Source organism: Calonectris borealis, chromosome 25 (assembly GCF_964195595.1).
Source record: "Calonectris borealis chromosome 25, bCalBor7.hap1.2, whole genome shotgun sequence".
Lineage (NCBI taxonomy): Eukaryota > Metazoa > Chordata > Aves > Procellariiformes > Procellariidae > Calonectris > Calonectris borealis.
Genome location: NC_134336.1, coordinates 8,405,170 through 8,422,932, shown reverse-complemented (window position 1 = coordinate 8,422,932; position 17,763 = coordinate 8,405,170). Strand labels below are relative to the sequence as shown.

Sequence of the window (17,763 nt, the reverse complement as noted above, 5' to 3'; positions counted from 1 at the left end):
ACGTAAAAATTAGGGTTTCTCCCCCCAAAAAGGTGGTGGGATCAATAGCCCAACTGAAGTGCATCTACACCAATGCACGCAGCATGGGCAGCAAACAGGAGGAGCTGGAAGCTATTGTGCAGCAAGAAAACTATGATATAATTGCCATCACAGAAACGTGGTGGGATGACTCGCACAACTGGAGTGCTTCAGTGGATGGCTATAAACTCTTCAGAAGGGATAAGCAAGGAAGGAGAGGTGGTGGGGTAGTCCTGTGTGTTAGGAAGTGTTTTGATTGTCTAGAGCTTAAGGATGGTGACGATAAGGTTGAGTGTTTATGGGTAAGAATGAGGGGGAACTCCAACAAGGCAGATATCATGGTGGGAGTCTGTTATAGACCACCCAACCAGGATGAAGAGGCAGACAAAATATTCTATAAGCAGCTGGGAGTCTCACAATCGCTAGCCCTTGTTCTTGTGGGGGACTTCAACTTACCAGATGTCTGCTGGAAATACAATACAGCGGAGAGGAAGCAGTCCAGGAGGTTCCTGAAGTGTGTGGAAGATAACTCCCTGACACAGCTGGTAAGTGAGCCAACTAGGGAAGACGTCCTGCTGGACCTGTTGTTTGTGAACAGAGAAAGACTTGTGGGTGATGTGACGGTTGGAGGCAGTCTTGAGCATAGCGATCACGAAATGATAGTGTGTGTGATTCTCAGAGAAGTAAGGAGGGAGGTTAGCAGAACAGCTACCTTGGACTTCGGGAGGGCAGACTTTGGCCTGTTTAGGAGACTGGTTGACAGAGTCCCTTGGGAGGCAGTCCTGAAGGGCAAAGGAGTCCAGGAAGGCTGGTCATTCTTCAAGAAGGAAGTCTTCAAGGTGCAGGAGCAGGCCATCCCCATGTGCCAAAAGACGAGCTGGCGGGGAAAAAGACCAGCCTGACTGAACAGAGAGCTGGAACTCAGGAAAAAAAGGAAAGTTTATGACCTTGGGAAGAAGGGGCAGGCAACTCAGGGGGGCTACAAAGATGTCGTGAGGTTATGCAGGGCAAAAATTAGAAGGGCCAAAGCCCAACTAGAAGTTAATTTGACTACTACTGTAAAAGACAATAAAAAATGTTTCTATAAATACATTAACAACAAAAGTAGAGCTAAGGAGAATCTCCATCCTTTATTGGATGCAGGGGGAAACATAGTGACAAAGGCTGAGGAAAAGGCTGAGGTACTTAATGCCTTCTTTGCCTCAGTCTTTAACAGTCAGACCAGTTTTTCTTTGGGTATCCAGCCCCTTGAGCTGAAAGACAGGGATGGGGAGCTGAATGAAGCCCCCATAATCCAAGAGGAAATGGTTGGTGACCTGCTACACCACTTAGACACACACAAGTCTATGGGGCCAGATGGGATCCATCCAAGGGTACTGAGGGAGATGGTGGAAGTCCTCACCAAGCCACTTTCAATCCTTTATCAGCAGTCCTGGCTAACCGGGGAGGTCCCAGTTGACTGGAAGTTAGCAAATGTGATGCCCATCTACAAGAAGAGCCGGAAGGAGGATCCGGGGAACTACAGGCCTGTCAGTCTGACCTTGGTGCTGGGGAAGGTTAAGATCATCCTGAGTGCCATCATGCAACATGTACAGGACAACCAGGCCCAGTCAGCATGGATTTATGAAAGGCAGGTCCTGCTTGACTAACCTGATCTCCTTCTATGACAAGGTGACCTGCTTAGTGGATGAGGGAAAGGCTGTGGATGTTGTCTGCCTAGACTGTAGTAAAGCCTTTGACGCTGTTTCCCACAGCATTTTCCTGGAGAAACTGGGTGCTCATGGCTTGGACAGGCGTACTCTTCACTGGGTAAAAAACCGGCTGGATGGCTGGGCCCAAAGAGTTGTGGTGGTGAATGGAGTTAAATCCAGCTGGCGTCCGATCACAAAGTGGTGTTCCCCAGGGCTCAGTATTGGGGCCAGTTCTGTTTAATGTTTTTCTCAATGATCTGGACAAGGGAATCGAATGCTCCTTCAGTAAGTTTGCATACGACACCAAGTTGGGCGGGAGTGTTGATCTGCTCGAGGGTAGGAAGGCTCTGCAGAGGGAGCTGGACAGGCTGGATCAATGGGCCGAGGCCATTTGTATGAGGTTCAACAAGGCCAAGTGCCAGGTCCTGCACTTGGGTCACAACAACCCCATGCAACGCTACAGGCTTGGGGAAGAGCGGCTGGAAAGCTGCCCGGAGGAAAAGGACCTGGGGGCGTTGGTTGACAGCCAGCTGAACATGAGCCGGCAGTGTGCTCAGGTGGCCAAGAAGGCCAACGGCATCCTGGCCTGTATCAGAACTGGTGTGGCCAGCAGGAGCAGGGAGGTGATCGTGCCCCTGTACTCGGCACTGGTGAGGCCGCACCTCGAATCCTGTGTTCAGTTTTGGGCCCCTCACTACAAGAAGGACATGGAGGTGCTGGAGCGTGTCCAGAGGAGGGCAACGAAGCTGGTGAAAGGTCTAGAGAACAAGATTTACGAGAAGCAGCTGAGGGAACCAGGGTTGTTTAGTCTGGAGAAAAGGAGGCTGAGGGGATACCTTATCGCTCTCTACAACTACCTGAAAGGAGGTTGTAGCCAGGTGGTGGGGGGGTTGGTCTCTTCTCCCAAGTAACAAGCGATAGGATGAGAGGAAACGGCCTCAAATTGCACCAGGGGAGGTTTAGATTGGATATTGGGAAAAATTTCTTCACCAAAAGGGTTGTCAAGCATTGGCACAGGCTGCCTAGGGATGTGGTCGAGTCACCATCGCTGGAGGTTTTTAAAAGATGTGTAGATGTGGTGCTTAGGGACATGGTTTATTGGTGGACTTGGCAGTGTTAGGTTCTAACGGTTGGACACAATGATCTTAAAGGTCTTTTCCAACCTAAACGATTGTATGATTCTATAAAAAAAAAAAATCTTTAGATATGTGTTCTTGTCATCATATAATCTGTGTCTTCTATAGTGCTGTTGCATATAATATTCCAGTCTTTGAGTTGACAGTATCTCAAAACTTTTACGATGTTTTAAAAGCACATGATCATCAGAACTACATAGTGGATATAGTATCAAATATAGTAGTGCCAAAAATGAGATAATTCATTTCTGAGACATAATAACCTTGAGTGATAGGAGAATTTCAGTAATAATCAAGAAACAAGGAGAACCTTGCATTGCTTGTAGAGTAGGTGAGTCACTAATCTTTGGCAGCCATGGGGTGGGGGAGGTATCTTCATTCTTAAGACTTTCTCAGAAAGGTAGATCCATCAGAAATAGGAAATTCCTTTCATGATGCTGTAAGTCTTCAGGAAGGCACTACGTGCAGAACAGTATGGGACTCGTAAGACATTTTACCACAAGAATAGTGGAAGAGTCAACATCTTAGGCAGTTGGAAAAGTTGGCTTGTTATGATATGTACCCAGAGATGAAGTATGACTATTAATTGTGAACCTCAGTGTTTCAGTCTGGGAAAATGCCAGACAAGAAAGATCTACAGAGCTAGAAGATAACCATTGGCACAGGAATGAATGCTTAGAGTGGCAAGCTGCAAAGTGGAAAAGGAATCCTAATTAGAGCAATGAGATGTTGGTATAGCTTTCCAGTCGACACAGGGTGTACTTTGAGTTAGGGGTGAATAACAATTGGAGAAGAGCCATCTGATAGAGTCATGGGGATAGGTTTAGCACTCTTAAAAGCACCTCTCAAGCTCTTTTTGTGCTGGTTAGCAATCATCCAAGAGCTTTCCCAATCTTTCTGAAGTGTATACTTTTTTTCTCCTCCTCATGCTGATCTTTCTTTTATACTCATCAGTGTTTTCTCTCTATCCTTTGTTTAATCTAGACTGGGTTTAACAAATGTTAATACTATGTGATGCTTGCTCTTTTCAGCATGCAACTGGTATTTCCTACTGGTATTTCCATACTGGCAGCAGCACACGCTATTTAAATGAGTATCTTCAGTACAGTCAAATACCACCATTCCTGAGGAGAAGAAGTAGAGAGGGAGGTGCTGATCTCTTCTCCCTGGTATTCAGTGATAGGACGTGTGGGAATGGTTCAAAGCTGCACGAGAGGAGGTTTAAGCTGGACATTAGGAAGCATTTCTTTACTGAGAGGATGGTCAAACACTGGAACTGCTTCCTAGAGAGGTGGTCAATGCTCCAAGCCTGTCAGTGTTTAAGAGGCATTTGGACAATGCCCTTAATAACATGCTTTAACTTGGTCAGCCCTGAAGAGGTCAGGCAGTTGGACTAGATGATTGTTGTAGGTCCCTTCCAACTGAAATAGTCTAGTCTATTCACACTGACCGCTCCGAAACATAAGTTACTGTCTATCTACTTCACTGAGCTATGTCGAGCCTTCTAAAGCCTTGTGATTGCGTAGAGCCATCCTACCATCAGAGTGGTCTTTTGTCCCATTGGCAAGCTTCTGGCACTTTGATGAACACACCTTCCAGTAAGGAAATCATCGTGTGCCCGTAAATTGGTTTGCTTTCCTCATGCAAGAGAAGTCGTTTGTCATCATGGTTTGCCAGCTCTTCTTGTAGCTCTTTGACCAGACATCCTGGCAAAGTGACTTTGTGTTGTACAGCCCTTGGTGTCTGACCATTTGAGAGCACTAAGGGTATTAAATTTCTTTTTACAAGGGCTATTCTCAGCTGCTTTTTTGTTGTACTCTTGAAGTGTTACTCTATTTTAGGGCATGTGATACCTTTTTTTTTTTTGAGCACTGCTCTAAGAATTTATCTGCACCCTGCCTTTCTCATTCCTCTGATTTGGGGAATGGTAGGATTTTGTGTTTGTTATAAGGTGTTGTGAATTTAGACTGCGCTAGAGAAGGTAAACTGTGTCATTGCTCTGGTTTCTTTTAAAATTTTCTCTGTACTACTCGAGTGTCTTCTCTGTGAGGCTTTGAGCTTTGATGACCTATATTTTTTCTTTTTTATTTATGAATAGGTTATTAAGAAGAAAGTTTGTTCTTTTGACTCCTAGGTTCCAAAAGAGAAAGATGAAATGGTGGAGCAAGAATTTAATCGTCTGCTGGAAGCCACCTCATATCTGAGTCATCAGCTGGATTTTAATGTTCTCAATAATAAGCCTGTCTCCCTAGGTCAGGCTCTGGAGGTTGTCATACAGTAAGTGACTTCTCTCTTCGTGGTAGATTTCCCTATTTTGTGGAGGATTTTCCAAAAGATACCTGAAACAATTGTGATGCTCCTAGGGTAAGCATCACCCACTTAATACAGTTGTTTGGTCTCTGCTGAGTTCCGTTTGTGTATGTGTTTCTTGTTTATTTAAGCAAAATATGCCAAAGATGGTTAAAGGAGCAAACATCTTTTCTTGAAAGCTTCCTGAAAATCACTACAGTAACTGATAGTGGATAATTGACTGAGTATGAATTGGTGTATATACAGCCCACTTACGCTACTTGAAAGCTAATGGCATTTGTAATTTGCCTTTAATAATAGTAGTAACTTCAGACTCACGTTTTAGCGAGTCAAGTATCCCTTATTTACAGAAGCTTGTATTAATTTTCTAATTGCCATATGAGTATTTACTAAAATATCCCATGATGTGCTTTTATTGCATAACACTAATTAGATTGTGATAACGAGTTTTCTCAGTAACACTAGGATTTTATGCTGAACTGACTCACTTCTCACCTTTTCCAGATTGCAGGAGAAGCATGTGAAGGATGAGCAGATTGAACACTGGAAAAAAATTGTGAAAACACAGGAGGAATTGAAAGATCTTCTTAATAAGGTCAGATGATGACATTTAGAACAAGAGGATAGCATTGTGTTCCTCAGAAAGTGGCAAAATGTACAAAAACTTCCATGGAAAAATATCAGAAAGTTGCCATTAATGCTGTTCTTAAATATATTTGTTCATTTAAGACCTGTCTAGAAGCACTGTTATGACAAAAGAGTCTCCATTTTTGAGGAGGAACACATAAATGATTAGGCAGAAGACTGTAAAACATAAATATGGGAAAAGAAAGTGAGAGGACAGACATGATAAACAGTGATGTGTCATAGCTTCCTTTAGAGATGATGATAATAACTGAGACTTTTGGGGGGTTATTTTAAAATGTTTACTTTCTTTACAATAAATCTGATTTGTAGTGTAAAAACAGTCTTTTAGGCCTACTTACAATGTTTTTGGTTGTGGTAGATGACATCGTTACTTCTCCATGTAAGTTTCTCATATCCTAAGTTATTTGCAGCATATTTTGTAAGAAATCAATGATGTTGGGTTTAAGCCATGTTGTTTTGGGGTTGGTGGTATTTATTGTGGTTTCTTGGAGGTAGAATTGCATATAAGGAACATCTGCCAAAACCAGGAAATCTCTTTGGTATAATGGCATAGTTTGAGATGAATATCCATTTTGCACAGTAACTTGCATGAAGTCTATCTTCCCTCATCTTTTTTTTTTTTCCTCCTTTCTTTCTCCCTTTTCCTACTCCACCTGAAAAAGATGGTGAATTTAAAAGAGAAGATTAAAGAACTTCATCAACAGTATAAGGAAGCATCAGAAGTGAAGCCACCTCGGGATATTACAGCAGAATTCCTTGTGAAAAGCAAACACAGAGATCTGACTGCACTTTGCAAGGTAAAGGATGACATACATACAGCACTTAAGTCAGTGGTTTCTGCAGACTTCAGCAGCCAGATAAAATTAGCCAATATAAACGTTTCCACATCTCTCACTCTGACCCAACACTCTCAAGAGAATGTGATTGATGGTAACTCTGGGTTGTAATACTGATAAGAGGGCTGCATTAAGTATCTTTAGGTACCTGTCTTTCATGGCTCATGATGCAGAGTATTAACATGTTGAAGGCTCAATTTTAGGTGACAGTCTGTGCTGGCTCATGTCAGACAGCATTTAATGTTTTAAAGGCTAAATTTTAGGTCAGGCTTGGTCTTTAGTACTGCTGGGTCTCACAATAGTCTGGAAATAAAATCTGTATTTGAAGAGAGATGCTCTTTCTCTAAGATAAAAAAGGCTGTTTCCTGGGTAAAAGACTTCTTTCTATCCAAAGATTATCATTTACAGAGCTCTATCTTGACAAGCAGAGTTAGTCCCCAAGCCGTGTGTATCTTGATGCCTTAAAAAAACTGTTAAAAACTGTTCTTCTTATGATAGTGAAAGACACCTTGCTAACCCAGGTCAGATAGAACCAAGGATCATTTTTCAGCTCCTTGTTCAACAGAAGATATGTACCTTTATTTGGAAGCTCAATGTGTTTGTGTATACATAAGTAGTAGCTCTTCTATTTTGTCACCAATGATGAGCTTTGTGCTCTTGTCGCTGTTATTGGACACTCCAAATTATTCTGCCTTGAAGGAAAATAATTGTTGCCTTTATACCTAGTTCTACTAATGTTTTTTAAAATAAGTGTCCTGGTTCCAGCTGGGACAGGGTTAACTTTCTTCCCAGCAGCTTGGGGGGTGTGCTGTGTTTTGGGTTCGGTGTGAAAGGAGCATTGATGGCCCATTGATGCTTTGGCTGTTGCTGGGTGATGCTTGCACCGGGAGGGGGGAGCACAGCCGGGGTGGTGGACCCAGCTGGCCAATGGGGTATTCTATACCATGTGACATCATGCTCAGTATAAAAACCAGGTGTGGGCGGGGGGGGGGCTTGCCCCCCGTTCGTGACACGCGGTCGGCGGTCGGTGAGCGGTTGTGTTGTGCATTGCCTGTTTTGTGTATTCTGTTATTGTTGTTGTTCTCATTGTTATTATTACTGTTCTACTTAGTTTTATTTCAATTATTAAACTGTTTTTATCTCAACCTGGGAGTTTTCCTACTTGTGCCCTCCCGATTCTCTTCCCCATCCCACCGGGGGGGGGGTGATCGAGCGGCTGCGTGGAGTTTATTTTTGCTGGCTGGGGTTAAACCACGACAATAAGGAAAAAATAAAACCAAACCTCTGAAAGAAGGTTGAATTAGATCATGTCTTTGCCTTTTGCATGACTGTTTCTGCTTTGGAAAACTCTATGTTCAATATTAACTGTAATCTTTTAAGAGAGAAAGAAGAACAGAAATAATATTTTGTGCAATATGAAAAAGCTCTCAGTACCATACGGACCCTTAAAATATCAGGATTGTAATGGACTTTCATGTTCTTCAGATCTGAGTGTTTAAATTCCTGAAATGTTAACATACTAATATTTTCTGCTGTGTGGCGTAGACTTCCATATTTTCAAACAGCAGAAGGGCAAAATATGCTGGATTAAATGTTTAAAAAATAAAGAACTTGATTTAGATTCCACTAAAACCATGAATCTTCCACTGATTTCTCTTGAGATTAGGTCTAGTCAGATGCTACACGATGTCTTTAAATCCTTTTACATGTAAACTGATTTTAATGTTAGCTTTTAATCTTATTAGGAGTATGATGAATTGGCAGAAACACAAGGAAAGCTGGAAGAGAAGTTACAAGAACTTGAAGCCAATCCACCAAGGTAAAGGTATAAACTATAAAAATAAATACTCAGGAAAGCAGGTTTTTTTACTACTTTTCACTGAGTTTCAAAGATGCTATGATATGTTTTCTTTTAATTATGGTTAGGGGTTAGGAAGATACAAACACGAAGTTTGAGCTCCCTCAGTTTTAGAAGTCGTTTTCCTCGTTTTTAGAGGTGACTTGGACAAAAAACATGGTTCTTAGTGAGGGTGCATTACAGTAGAAATCCTTACTGTAACCAGTACCTGATCTCAGGAAGCCTTTGAGATTTGAAAACCCCGTAAATCATGATAGCATACCAATTATTTTGGCAGAATATTATTATTTTGTGCTCTGTGTGATTATACTGGGTTTTTAGTTGTCTTCTTTATACATGCTACTTAAGCCATTACTTATGTAACTTTTTTTTATTTCCAAAGTTAAGTTTCTAACTTCACTTAGAATATTTTACATGAACGCTACTTTGAAAATGTAAACTTGCTGTTTTTTGATATTCAGCTTTCATGAAGGAGGTCCGAATGTTTGAAACAGAATCTGCTTGTGTTCTTTTTTAAATTTTTTTATTTCTCCACTAAGGAGGGACTCAAACAAAAAAGATTGTGAATAAATTTTCAAAAGTAATGCATTTGCAACATCCTACTCTAGCAGACTAAATGTCTTTGTATTATGTTTTTTTTTTTCCTAGTGATGTTTATCTGTCATCAAGGGACAGGCAAATACTCGACTGGCATTTTGCAAACCTAGAATTTGCTAATGCTACACCCCTGTCTACGCTTTCACTGAAGCACTGGGACCAGGTAGCTAATTAATGTATTAATTCAGCAATACACTAAAAACTTAAGCTGTATTTATTTCATTCGCATGGAAGCTTCTCTGTCTTAACAGTTTCTAAACACTGAAGTGCTATCTCCTTTTATGCAGATACTGAGCTCTTACATGATTATTATTTGCTGATGAAATTCCAGGGAGCTTTTTGTTAGTGCCAAACAGTCTCTAATAATACTGGCTACTGAAAGTTCCTATGCTTACTACTTGACTAATAAACAGAAAGGGTTTCAAATTTGTTCAACTCGCTCTTTGAAAAAAAGTTTTTGAAAAAATTTTGCCATTGTGTAGAGTTGCTGATTATTTTCTATTGAATTATGTGATTTCATTATAAATGCATGCTTTTTATGCATCTTGATTTTAGGATGATGACTTTGAATTCACAGGCAGTCACTTGACTGTGAGGAATGGATATTCCTGTGTGCCTGTAGCCTTGGCAGAAGGGTTGGATATTAAATTAAACACAGCAGTTCGACAGGTTCGCTATACAGCATCAGGTAAATGAAACCACCTCCTTCAGAAAACTGTTCTGAGGGAGTATGATCATAGAAATTAGATTTGAGTGCTTCTGGAAGCAGATGTGAAGATCTCGTAAAAACCCTCCCATTATATGTTTTGGGTTAGATAAACAGGCACATTTCTTATTGTGATTAATTGTGTAGGAAGCTGTTAGACATTTATTAATCTTTAATGTTTTTTGCTTATTTCTGTGGCTGGCGCCATCCTTTTCAGTTGTATTCACTGATTCACAAGGTCACGTTCATTCTCCCATTTCTTTACTTCATTGATTGAAGTGTTTGGAGTAAGAGGTCTTGGACTGCTTAAGACTTGGTGCCACAGGATCTGGTATTAGAAATACAAATGAATGTAATATGGACTCAAACAAATGGAAGGAATATATCTTTTTGTTGTTCTTCAAAACACCGGGCTCGGGAAACTGTCAACTGGGAGAGCAGCTCAGTGAGAGGCTCACTCTCTACTTACTATTTACTTATGCGTATATTTAAATATCGTTTCCTGGCCTAGATGAACCTTTAGGCTTATCCCAGTATGGCCATTTTCAGATGCTGTGTAAATCACGCTTTCTGGAATTGAGCTATGTGGCCAGTAACATTCACTTGCCTACAAGTTAACTAAGTGTTAGTGTAAAGCTGTCTCCATAAACGAAATGTTTTCTGTCGTGGATATGTTTTTATGGTAGTTTCTTTAATTTTTAATTCAATGCTCTTGCCTCTTGGCCTATTAAGTGATTGTTTTTCTCTCCCCTTTCCAGGCTGTGAAGTGATAGCTGTAAATACCCGATCTACTAGCCAGACTTTCATTTACAAATGTGATGCTGTGCTGTGTACTCTTCCCTTGGGAGTATTGAAACAGCAGCCTCCAGCAGTACAGTTTGTGCCGCCTCTTCCTGAGTGGAAAACTTCTGCAGTGCAGCGAATGGGATTTGGCAATCTTAACAAGGTGACTTGGTCATTGAGGGAACTGCAGCAGACCAGGGGTTGTGATAGGTAGAATCTGAAATGTGTATGGAGTATGTATGGTGGATGAGAGGAAGAATGTTTTTTCCACTGCTGTTTTGCTAGATTTTGATGCTGAAAATTATCTGAAGAACTGTAAGGACCTCTTCCCCGTTTCCCACACAATTTTTGAATAGTTAAATTTCAGAAGTAGGTTGACTCAATATGTCTGCTGTAGCTTGTTAACCAGCAAATGAGTGTAATTGTCTTTATTTTTATTTCTTCTGTGCGCTCTTCCTAACTCTTGATTCTTTTTATTTCTAGGTTGTGCTGTGTTTTGATCGTGTCTTTTGGGATCCGAGTGTCAATTTGTTTGGTCATGTTGGTAGCACTACTGCAAGCAGAGGAGAACTTTTCCTGTTTTGGAACCTGTACAAAGGTAGCTGTGGTGCATGTCTACTTTTGCCAGTGTCTTATTTGTGTAGTTTAATATCTAGAAAAGAGCACTTTTTAAGGTGCTGTTAGTGTTCACACATGGATATGATAAGAAGACAAATGGAAGCAGAGAGCACCACTGCAAACAATTCTGTGGTAAATCAGGGCAGAACATGGATGACTTTGGGTTTACTAACGCTGAATTCCAGGCTATGTCTGTTAAGTTGCATTGCCTCCTATGTACTTTAACACTGACATTTTTATAGGCTACTTAATTGTCTTGCACCTTGGTGAAGTTGTCCTATGACTTACTCAGTGTTATCTTGGTTGCTTCTATTAAGCATCTATTTAGTTGCCACCGGTATTCTGAAAAACTTAACTTTTTTTGATTTTTATTGTGCTGTATTAAGAAAAAAACCCAAAAACCTAATCTAACATGTTTATATAATATTTCAGAAATACAGCCAATAATGTGCATTCTCTTTGCTGAAGAGCAGTGTTGTCTCAGTTAAGTATCTACTTTCTCAGGAGGATGTATTGAGTTCTCCAAGAAAGGGATGATTTGTTTCTGCAGCATTTCTGAATTAAAAGCTGTTTCTTAGTTTCTTAGTCTATCCACTTGGAACATTGTTTGAGCTCTACCCCTCTTTCACTAAGCTTCTCATGCAAATGGGACTGGCATCCAATTTAGTCTTAGTTTGAAAACCTCCGCTTCCGGGATGTTTTTCAAGTTGAACTGACAGTTTGAAGCCAGACCTCTTTCATGGGGCTGTCTGTCTAATCTGGGATGATTTGATAACTGTAGATGAGCTCCTTTCATCTGCGACTCAAGTCCTTTCTGGTACAGGTGACTTTGCTGCCCAGGATTTCAAAATTAAGTGTTTAGCAACTAATTAAGATAAATTACATTTTTTCAGATGTAAGTGGTGCTATTGGCTTGTGTATTCTCTTATGTGGCTGAGTTGCAGAACTCAATGCTTGTAGGCTGTCCTGCTTCAATTTCTCAGGGGGGTGCAGTGCAGCCTTTGCAGAGTGTTGAACACTCAGATTTCAGTGGAGCAGACTAGAAGCTTTGTGATAGCTCCGTTCCTCTTGCTGAGCATTACCATTCCAGCTTGATGAGCTGCAGGCCCATCCATATGGTTAAGATGCAGTGTGCCCTGGAGGAAAGGCAAGCTGTGGTTTCTCCAATTTGTTGAACAGATGACCTTGTTTCCTGTTTTGAGCAGCAAAGCAGCTATGACTGTAGATCGTGGGTCTCAGACTGACAGATAATTTTAGAACTCCTCTTTAGAAAATGCTTAAGTAGGCAAAAGGTATTGCTGTGCCTGTTTCTAAAGGAAACTGGACTTTGCCATTAGTAGTTTTGTTTTATCTGCAGCTGCTGTCTGCCACAAGAGGTTGTCAGAAGATATTTTCAGTAAGCATACTGGTTTTGTTCATTGTCATTTATCATACTAAGTGCAAAAGTGTATATACAGTGAGCACTATTAAAGGAGTTATTTTTCTTGCAGATGACTGCTTAAAGTACCAGTGGATTTTCTTCCACTCTATCAAGGGCAGGCCAGGTTTTGCATTTAACTGGAGAAAATTGCTGCGCAAGGAAGGTGCTTTTCTACAATATTAACTGTTAAAGTGTTTGATAAGACTTGACTGGAGAAATACAAATAATGAGCCTTGGATAACAAGGCTGTTTGTGCATCTGCTTTTGTGGCTTTAAGATGGGTCTATTACATACTTAACAAGTAGTGTTGGGGTTTTGGTTTAGATGGAGGGACCATCTCACATACAAAGGTTTTGCTGTTAGACTTCTCATGAAAATATGCAGAGCACGTAGAAATAAAATAGAAATGCAATAAAATCCTATGCTAAAGTACAAGTCAGATGGCTGAAATCGAAAAAATCAATTACCATTTCTCATGGATAGTTAGGTGGCAGTTAACATGATTACACTGTGAAATATTAAAGTAGACCTGACTGAACTTGTGAAGCTGTTATTTATTTCTGTCATATTCTGTATTTCTGTAGCCATAGCATTTTGGGCAGAGACTATTTAAACTGAACAGATTGGAGAAAAATCATTAACCCAGAAACAAAAAAACCACAAGTATCACAGCACACGCCATATTAGCTCTGTGGAAGTTCTTTAAAGGCCTTGTGTTGGCAGAGACCAGCTGGTCTCTGAGAAGTGTTTAAAGATAGGTGGGTGGATGGAGTGAAACTCAAATGAAAAGACTGCACATGTTTGTACTGCTGTTGGGTGACCTGTCGTAGCTCAGACAGGAGTCCTCCCAGTGGTTTAAGTCCAGTTCAAGTAATGGCTGCCGAGAAAACCTGTAGCCTCAGGAGTGCTATGTGTGTCCCGGAGCAGCTGACCTGTGCTGTTGGTGCCTCTTGCTCCGCCATGCTGTTGGATTGTGGTAGCCGTGTAGACACACTTTAAGATGGAGAGACTCCATCAGCACAGGGCAGAGGAACTCCTGGCAGAAACGCTTAGTGTTTTCTGGAAGTCAAATGACATTTCAGTCTCTGTTTTCTTGCCTGGCTCTTCTGTTTTCCTAGAGACATGCGATGAAAAAGATGAGGCCCTTTCTCTATCATAGTTTTGTGGTTACTCACTGATCTCTGGCTAAACCATCTGCTTGCTGTTTGGTATCAAGGCTCAGTAAACATCACTGCCATAAGGAGAGAATTTTTTGTGGAGCAGTGACACATGCTTATCATGCAAGAAGCTTTTCTGAGCAGCACTTTGTATTTGCATAGCAAAATAGTCACTGTATTACAGTTCTGAATTAATCCAGGTGACTGAATAGCAACATTTTCAGGTCTGGATAAATGCTTACAAAAAGGGTCTCATGCCCGGAAAGGCAGGATTTCCATAAAAATATTTTGGGGTTGTCTGAATACAAGTTTTCATGAACAAATTCACTGGAAGCTGCATTTTGAATATGTAGTTGTTCCATCAAGAAAAAAATATATTGACTGAATAATTGCTGAAAAGTTCAGGCATCTCATTGTGTCAAGGACGGCAAACTAGGAAAAACTTTGCAGCTTGAAATGACAAAAAAAATTTCCCAATGCCTACGGATGATAGCAAACCAGTTTTTTTTTCTTTCTTTCAATTGTTTGAAAGACGAGGCCTAATCTTTCAGAAAATGGAGTTTAACTAGAGGAGCAATCCTGTATGTTTTTTCTCTAATAAACTGCTTCTAGTCCCACAGGTCCTGCATATTGAAATGTCTTAATTGGATTTTGAGTAGTGTAATTATCTTTGTAGTAATAACAGCCTTACTAGTCTAACTTCTTCAGAATTTCAAAGACTTTTGTTTTTAACCAGAATATGTTATTGGATCTTCCAGCCTGTATATCACAACTGAACTTCAGCTAGTTTTTTTTAAAGAGCAGTAACTTGATGGGAGATCGAGTATACCAGGAGATCTCCATATATAGCAGGACATAAGGAATTCACTAATCATTTTGGAAACCTGTACAAAAGTTAAAGCCAAATTTCTAACAAGGACTTTATTTCCCATTTCGATATGCTTGACATCTCTTTCTAGCTGTAATATTTCATTTGCTAAATTTAGGAGTTCATAAATATCTCCAGGAGGAGAAAGATCAACTGAGAGAGTTTTCATTAAGTAACCGTGCTTGGGTCTGAGTTACTTCTTCTAAAGGCATGTTTCTTGCCATTGGGTTATTTTGGTAGCTCTTCAATACTCACCCAAGATTTTCCTTGAATTTGTGACTATCAAAAATGTATGCTTAACCTTACCATAGCTGGTCAGAGATAAAATGACCTCATCTATTTGTTTGTATATCCTATAATCACATTAACAGTCTTCACCACAGCATCACATGGGCAGCTGAGTTATTTCATTCTGTCCATTTGACTTGTGAATTCTTCTCAGAATTGCTGCTTTTCTGGATGTTGCTTATAGTTTCCACTCCATTGAGATTATTTAATGTGAATGTGCATTAGTAATGAAGAAATCTAGATACTTTGTGTGAGTGAAGTACTTATACAGGTAACTTAACTGCTATGCTAATTGTACCTAAGTTAGATTGTTTGGAAGATATTGAGTTCCCTTAAATGTAGTACAGATGACTGTTAAATCCCAGTGGAAACTCCTATGTCAAACAAGTGATGTCTTCACTAAAGAAAACCTTTCTTCTCCTCTGCATGCTCTACTTCCTAATATGTGTATTTAATTTTTAATACATGAGTAATTAAATACATGAGCCAGTAAGACAGCTTCATCAGGGGCCCAACTGAAATGCCTTTATACAAACGCACATAGCATGGGGAATAAATAAGAGGAATTAGTCGTGCACATGCCTGTAAGGCTACGATCTTATTGGCATCATGGAGATGTGGGATGGCTCCTATGATTGGAGTGTTGGGATGGAGGGATATAGGCTCTTTGGGAAGGACAGGCAGGGGAGACAAGGAGGGGGTGTCGCCCTCTATGTCAATGACCAGCTGGAGTGCATGGAGCTCCGCCTGGGAATGGATGAGGAGTCGACCGAGAGCTTATGGGTCAGGAGTAAAGGGAGGGCAGGGACAGGTGACATTACGGTGGGGGTCTGCTACAGGCCACCTGACCAGGAAGACCAAGTGGATGAGGCCCTCTATAGACAGATAGGAGCAGCCTCATGTTCACAAGCCCTGGCCCTCATGGGGAACTTCAACCACCCTGATATCTGTTGGAGGAACAACACGGCAGGGCATGAACAGTCCCAGAGGTTCCTGGAATGTGTCGATGATAACTTCCTTCTCCGAGTGGTAGAGGAGCCAAAGAGAAGGGGTCCTATGCTGGACCTTGTTCTCACTAACAAGGAGAGGCTGTGGAGAAGCTCATGGGCAGCCTTGGCTGCAGTGATCATGAAATGGTGGAATTCAATATCCTTAGGGCACTGAGGAGGGTGCACAGCAAGCTTACTACCCTGAACTTCAGGAGAGCAGACTTTGGCCTCTTCAGGGATCTGCTTAGTAGAGTGCCATGGGACAAAGCCCTGGAGGGAAGAGGGATCCAAGAAAGCTGGTTAATATTGAAGGATCACCTCCTCCAAGCTCAGGAACGATGCACCCCAACAAAGAGGAAATTGGGCAAAAACGCCAGGAGGCCTGCATGGACATACTCAAACACAAAAAGAAAGCCTACCGAGGGTGGAAGCAAGGACAGGTAGCCCGAGAGGAATACAGAGAATTTGTCCGAGCAGCCAGGGATCAGGTTAGGAAAGCGAAAGCCCTGATAGAACTGAATCTGGCCCGGACATCAAGAGCAACAAGAAAAGCTTCTGTAGGTACGTCAGGGATAAAAGGAAGACTAGGGAAAACGTGAGCCCTCTCCAGAGTGAAACGGGAGACCTGGTTACCCGGGATACAGAGAAGACGGAGGTACTCAATGACTTTTTTGTCTTGGTCTTCACCGGCAAGTGCTCGAGCCTCACCGCCCAAGCTGCAGAAGGCAAAGGCAGGGACGGGGAGAATGAAGAGCTGCCCACTGTAGGAGAGGATTAGGTTAGAGACCATCTAAGGAAGCTGAGTCCATGGGACTCGATGAGATCCATCCATGGGTCCTGAAGGAACTGGCGGATTAACTTGCTAAGCCACTATCCATCGTAACTGAGAAGTTGTGGCAGTCCAGTGAAGTTCCCACTGACTGGAAAAGGGGAAACATAACCCCATTTTTAAAAAGGGAAAAAAGGAAGACCTGGGGAACTACAGGCCAGTGAGTCTCACCTCTGTGCCTGGGAAGATCATGGAGCAGATCCTCCTGGAAGCTCTGCTAAGGCACATGGAGGACAAGGAGGTGATTCGAGACAGCCAGCATGGCTTCACCAAGAGCAAGTCCTGCCTGACACACCTAGTGGCCTTCTAGGATGGAGTGACTACATCAGTGGACATAGGAAGGGCTACAAATGTTGTCTATCTGGACCTCTTTAAGGCCTTTGACGCGGTCCTCCACAACATCCTTCTCTCTGAATTGGAGAGCTGTGGATCTTATGGGTGGACTGTCCGGTGGGTGAAGAATTGGTTGGATGGTCGCATCCAGAGGGTGGTGGTCAATGGCTCAATGTGCAGATGGAGATCGGTGATGGATGGTGTCCCACAGGGGTCCATATTGGGACCGGTACTCTTTAATATCTTCATCAATGACATAGGCAGTGGGATCGAGTGCACCCTCAGCAAGTTTGCAAATGACACCAAGCTGAGTGGTGCGGTTGACAGGCCTGAGGGAGAGGATTCCATCCAGAGGGACCTGGACGAGCTCGAGAAGTGGGCCTGTGTAAACCTTATGAGGTTCAACAAGGCCAAGTGCAAGGTCCTACGCCTGGGTCGGGGCAACCCCCAATATCAATACAGGCTGGGGGATGAAGGGATTGAGAGCAGCCCTGCCGAGAAGGACTTGGGGGTACTGGTGGAAGAAAAGCTGGACGTGAGCCGACAATGTGCGCTCGCAGCCCAGAAAGCCAACTGTATCCTGGGCCGCCTCAAAAGAAGGGTGGCCAGCAGGGGGAGGGAGGTGATTCTGCCCCTCTACTCTACTCTGGTGAGACCCCCCCTGCAGTGCTGCGTCCA

General features: G+C 42.0%; 1 protein-coding gene across 8 annotated transcripts in view; it reads left to right on the top strand.

Annotated features, from left to right (window-relative positions):
* KDM1A (lysine demethylase 1A) overlaps positions 1-17,763 on the top strand; it is a 59,977-nt gene that overhangs the window by 30,920 nt on the left and 11,294 nt on the right. For all 8 annotated transcript variants that reach the window (XR_012677260.1, XR_012677261.1, XR_012677263.1 and 5 more), the window contains 8 exons: positions 4,980-5,122; positions 5,660-5,750; positions 6,466-6,600; positions 8,385-8,458; positions 9,146-9,257; positions 9,650-9,782; positions 10,559-10,746; positions 11,067-11,181. Coding sequence is in view for 4 of the 8 variants with exons in the window: in XM_075173811.1 (XP_075029912.1) it covers positions 4,980-5,122; positions 5,660-5,750; positions 6,466-6,600; positions 8,385-8,458; positions 9,146-9,257; positions 9,650-9,782; positions 10,559-10,746; positions 11,067-11,181 (991 nt within the window). In the remaining 4 variants the exon portion in view is untranslated. The remainder of the gene's footprint in view (positions 1-4,979; positions 5,123-5,659; positions 5,751-6,465; positions 6,601-8,384; positions 8,459-9,145; positions 9,258-9,649; positions 9,783-10,558; positions 10,747-11,066; positions 11,182-17,763) is intronic.